The sequence below is a fragment of the Terrapene carolina genome, unplaced genomic scaffold (assembly GCF_002925995.2).
Source record: "Terrapene carolina triunguis isolate 2854851 unplaced genomic scaffold, T_m_triunguis-2.0 Scaffold790, whole genome shotgun sequence".
NCBI classification, from domain to species: domain Eukaryota; kingdom Metazoa; phylum Chordata; order Testudines; family Emydidae; genus Terrapene; species Terrapene triunguis.
The window spans coordinates 2,583,708-2,589,025 of record NW_020665141.1 but is presented as its reverse complement, the minus strand read 5'-3'; the positions used below and the strand labels follow the sequence as shown (position 1 = coordinate 2,589,025).

Genomic DNA, 5,318 nt, shown 5'->3' with positions numbered 1-5,318 from the left:
GGGGGGGGGGATGCCCTGGGTGGGGGGAAAGGTGATGGGGGGGTGCCCTAGCTGGGTGGGGAAGGTGACCGGGGGGGGGGGGAGAAGACCACCTATTGGGCAAGAGGGGGTGCCGATGGAAGTATTCTGGCTTCTTCGGTGCTTTAACCCCCCCGCCCCCAAGACTAAGATTTGTCTGGCAAAATGAGAATGAGGACGCATGGCAGGACTGTCAATGGACACTCCCAAAGAGCCAGCATATCTGGGAATGCTACTCAATAGCTTATCAGTGCCAGGGGAATGACATAGAAATTTCTAGCATCTCTATCTTCACAAAGTATTCCAAGCTCTGAATTTAATTTCTTGAAACTGTATAGTATTTTAAACTACTCAGGGTCTCTATTTGCACTCAAATTATGATTAAGGGCTACTAGGAGGAGTCCACCCCATGGCGGTACTGGCTATACCAGGGGCTCTCAAACAGAGGGTTGGAACCCCTCAGGGGGTCACGAGGTTATTACATGGAGGGTCACGAGTTGTCAGCTTCCACACCAAACCCCGCTTTGCCTCCAGTATATATAATTGTGTTAAATATATAAAAGTGTTTTTAATTTATAAGGGTGGTTGCACTCAGAGGCTTGCTATGTGAAAGGGGGGTTCCCAGTACAAAAGTTTGAGAACCACTGGGCTATACAGACTATCAGTTTAAACTGATAAGCTTTAGTTTAGCTGAAAAGCCAAAAAGTGATTCTACAGATTCTCTCTCGGGAAAGAGATCATGATCAGTGAAACTGAAAATGCTCCTAACTATGCTTTCAAACCAGTTACTTCAGCTGAAACAGAGGGAGGAAAGTACTACAGCTGAAAAATTACATCCCGTTTACTTCACTGTCTGTATAACGTATGTCACCGGCTGTAGAGCTGACGTCCGCATGCTTTGAGGAGATGTGTTTTGCATTAAGGCTTGGCCAATGTTCTTAAGCTACTAGATAGTGACCATAAAAATCATGCATTGTACAAGACCAAGCCTATTAAACAGACTGTCTGTGGGAGTTTTAGGTGGTGGATGCTCCTACTGCCATGTCAAATTATTTTGTGTGCGCGTGCGTGCTCCCTAGGTAACCATGTGTGATCGAAAGGCTGTGATCAAGAATGCGGATATGTCTGAAGAGATGCAGCAAGATTCAGTGGAGTGTGCCACTCAGGCCCTGGAAAAATATAACATTGAGAAGGATATTGCAGCTCATATAAAGAAGGTAAATCCCTGTTGTAATAGCTTTTTCCCTCTATTGCTGGATATGCACGTTTTAGAACCTAGTATGACGGGAGTACTGCCAGAAGGGAATTCTAGAAGAAAAGATGCTTTACTAGGTGCTCAGATCAACTGAAGTTGTATACAAAGGCCTTCATTTGCAAACTAATTTTGTTGTGTATGACAGATCTTCAAAAAAATTATACAACTGTTCTTGGGTTTGGTAACTTTTTTCTTTCCTTTGGTTATTTTTTTCATATCCTACCCATATGCTTGTTCTAACAGCAGGGGAGCTGTTGGGAGAAGCTGCATGTGGATGTTGCCATCTGAGCCCAGTTGGGAGAGGAAACTATAGTTTACCATTTTTCGTACTTCTGCAGTTTGCTGAATTGGCAGTGCTAATGGAAGACGCTGGCCTGCCATAAGAGTGGGAAGGTTGAATTGAATTGAGACTGTTGAGTGGAACAGACTTATAAGCAGCAATCATTGACAACGTATAAAACCTAATGTCAGTCAAGTGCTCTCTTTAAACTGTCTTGAGTTCAGCTTATTGCTAGCAATTTCCAGTGAGAATAGCAAACTTACTTAAAAAAACCCACTCCTGCTTGAGATGTAGAAACAAGTATAGATTTTCTTCTCTATAGGGAATGCACCACTTAAAAATCACTGAAGCAGAAACATCGGTTTAATTTACTACAAAACAATTCTATAGCTCATTGTCAAACTTCAGTATAACTTCCCAATAGCAGTGGAGAGGGAGGGGATGTGATGACAGACACATTGGAAATAGAAACAATTAGCCAAGAGACTTAATATAATAATCAAATACAAAACAGCTGGATAGCTTTGCTTGGCCCAAAGCTCTAAATTTCAGGACTGCTGGGCATGGATTTGTATAAAGCACTTTTTAACAAGTCTGACTTCTTGTGGTCATCACATTGGCTAGCAAAACTTGGAGTCAGACTAACGTGTCTAACTGTAAAATACTACTCATTTGTGAATAAATTTGGTCTATTAAATGAAGTGAGGGCTTTTCTTTTAAGAATAGAGTATTGGGGGTTATACTCTGATCTTTCCCTCTGTGGATCAACTCACTATCTTCACTTATGATCTTATGAACTAGGATGATGCAAACTAGCATAATGGACTCACTGGAATGCCTCCTGAGCACTTTGCACTTCGGTTGTGTGCGCCTGTTTGTGAGATCCTGTGTCACTCCTCCTCCATACCCATTCCCTCTACTGCTTGACTTTCAAAATTCTTTTTGTAGATCACTAGCAAGGGCTTTGCCCTATTGCTGGTTGAGAAACCATAGCTTGAAAGCTATTGTGCTAAAGATCTACTAGGATGTGCTAGATTCTCGGATGGAAGGAGAGAATGCTTGCACCTAGTAAACTAGCTTGATTTCTGCAAGACTTGGCAGGTGGGCAGTTGTAACATTAACCAGAGTACAATCTGGACTGATGGACAACTCTGTCCCCTCAATTCCCTAACCTGGGGTGCCTTTTGTAAACTCTGCTTCGCTGTGAGAGCAACCACTCCTGATCTGCTCTCTCTCAGCCTCCACCATGTAAATCACTCCCAGCCATACCATCTGAGTGCTGTAGGCAGCCACTCATGAACTACACTGCAGGACAACACCAGCAAACTCCCAGTCCCAGAAATGTGTGTTGTGTACTGCCCAGCACCCTCCTGGACGATACAAACTTGTATCAAGTCTGTCATTTTATTAATAGAAAATGATATGCACGAATCTTGTTATCCCAAATGGAGTTTCCCAAATACTTCAATCCAAACACACTGGTTTAGATAAAACAACAAATGTATTAAGTGACAAATATGTCAGGATTGGTTACATGGAAATAAAAGGTAAAACACAACTACACCGAACTTAAGCAAAGGTCTCTCACCACAAGTTTCAGCAGTCTTCCTGGCTGAACCTCCGTCAGGATTTCCAGCCCCCAGTCCAGTGCTGCTTCCTTTGTTCTTCAGGGGTTGATGCTATGGGTAGAGAGTGATGATTTGGGATGTCTGCCTTCTTCTTACAGCCCTTTCTCTTGTGCAAGTGTCATCACCAGCTGATACAAGGTTTCTGGCCACCACCTACTACCTTACCAAAATATAGATTTCTTCTTTCTCTCCTCCTCTTCCCCCCTCCCCCCCCCCTGAAGAGTGGCCACTTAATCAGGTCCGTGGTCTATTTGACACCTGGCTGAGGCATTGGCTAACCTTTTATCTCTTGGGAACTTGTTTGTGACTGCCTTCCAGAACATGTCTTTGGTAATATCATATGGTGAAATTTTCTTTTACAGTCTTGCCACATCTTTTACCAGGACAATAATCAGGAAATCATGAGTTTTCAAATTATACCTTACATAGTATGCTATGTACAAAATTTAACAGCCTTGTGAAAGGGGTGAATATAAGGGTATAGACTATCACAGCAGTAAGATACTACCTGTACTCCTGCAGCTACCTAGTAAGACAGTGACTTCTGGTGTCTCATGATATAATAGCCAGCAATTGGGCAATAAAGGTAAGTCAGCGATTCCACCTCTCCCTTATCATCAAAGCTGTGGTCTTTGTGCAGAGCAAAGGAGATGCTGTTCTTACCCTGCCACACGCCTCAGTGTTTGAACACTTAATATAAAGATGTAGGTGAGAATATGGCAGTTCAAAAAATCTGCAACTTTTGTGTGTCTAAGAAAGGCAGTTCTGCTGTAGTAATATTGTGCATTTTGTTTTTTTTTCTTCCAGGAGTTTGACAAGAAGTACAACCCCACTTGGCACTGCATTGTGGGAAGGAACTTTGGCAGCTATGTGACTCATGAGACTAAGCACTTCATCTATTTCTACCTAGGCCAAGTTGCTATTCTCCTCTTCAAATCTGGTTAGAGCACAGACTGTGCTATCCAAACTTGCATCCGGTTCCAGGACTGCACACTAACTCCAAATACAGACTGAAATCTTAAGCCTTCCCTGGGGAACACACTTTGCTCTTCAAGCCTTTTGTTGTGGTGGTAATGGACAGGGACTCCTCTGTACCAGTTTGTTTTCATTGTTGCTATAAAAAATAGCAAAAAAGTCTTTCTTGTATTTATTTTCTTTCCAAAAACCTGCTTCCCTTTTTAATAAAACTGTTGAATATACTCAACCTTTAAGAGTTTATTCTAATAGTTTTATAGCCATCTATCCCACTGAGCCCTATATTTATTCTGGTAGTAAGCTCTAAATTTGTACTAAGCTCCCTGAAAACAAGTGAGAAGTATTTCATAAAGTGAGTGTATTTTCTCTAACCCAAAACTTGAGCTAAAGCTGTTAATATAGAAAAGTTCACTGCTGGCATAGACCGGTACAACTGCCTTTACAAAAGTTAAGTTGGAGCTGTAATTCCTGTGAGGTTAGCCTCCACTTTTATCCATCTGAAGTTCATATTTTTCTTATTCACTCACCTAAAGCCTTTATCAACCAGCAATAGCTCCATGTAGTTCTGGTCCAAGGCTGTGAGTGGTTGTACACTTTCCTTCTCTATTTTATAGAACATATTTGTAATATTGTCCAGTAGTAGAACAGTGAGTCTTCATAGTCACTTACAAAAAGTTACTATGATAGAGATTCCAGGATGCTAGATACTACATAGATCCTTTAGGGTTGTGCTAGCCGAGCTGCTATAGTCCCAGTAAGCAAGACCAGTTCTAAGGATGTTAGTGAGGAGGACAAGTAGTTCTTAATGTTTAAGCACTTCCCTGTGGCTGGCACTCAGCTTTGAGCTGGGAACTATATCCTTTCAAATGCTGAGTGTTAAAGCCCCAGCTTCAGTACAAAGACTCCTTAGCCATCATGTTTCTGCTGCTCTAAACTTGAAAGTTACAGCAGCTTTTGGAGAAGGTATGCCAGCCTCATTAGGTACTAAGGCAGGAAAAGGGGCAGACAGGGTAGTGCTTTCAGCTGCTAATATCTCTGCTTTGGTTTAAAAGCCTTGATACAGCAGGGAGAGTTGCTACCTCCCCCTTTGAAGTAGCACTTAGAAAGCCTCTTAATAGCTGAGTTGTACTGATGCTCTTCTGCATTAGAAGTAATGTTCAAT

General features: G+C 42.0%; 1 protein-coding gene across 1 annotated transcript in view; it reads left to right on the top strand.

Moving 5' to 3' along the window:
- DYNLL1 (dynein light chain LC8-type 1) overlaps positions 1 to 4,318 on the top strand; it is a 4,712-nt gene extending 394 nt beyond the window's left edge. Inside the window, exons 2-3 of the mRNA XM_024198028.1 lie at positions 1,098 to 1,235; positions 3,989 to 4,318. Of these exons, the coding sequence (XP_024053796.1) occupies positions 1,104 to 1,235; positions 3,989 to 4,126 (270 nt within the window). The 5' untranslated portion in view covers positions 1,098 to 1,103 and the 3' untranslated portion in view covers positions 4,127 to 4,318. The remainder of the gene's footprint in view (positions 1 to 1,097; positions 1,236 to 3,988) is intronic.
- The last annotated feature ends 1,000 nt before the right edge of the window (positions 4,319 to 5,318 follow it).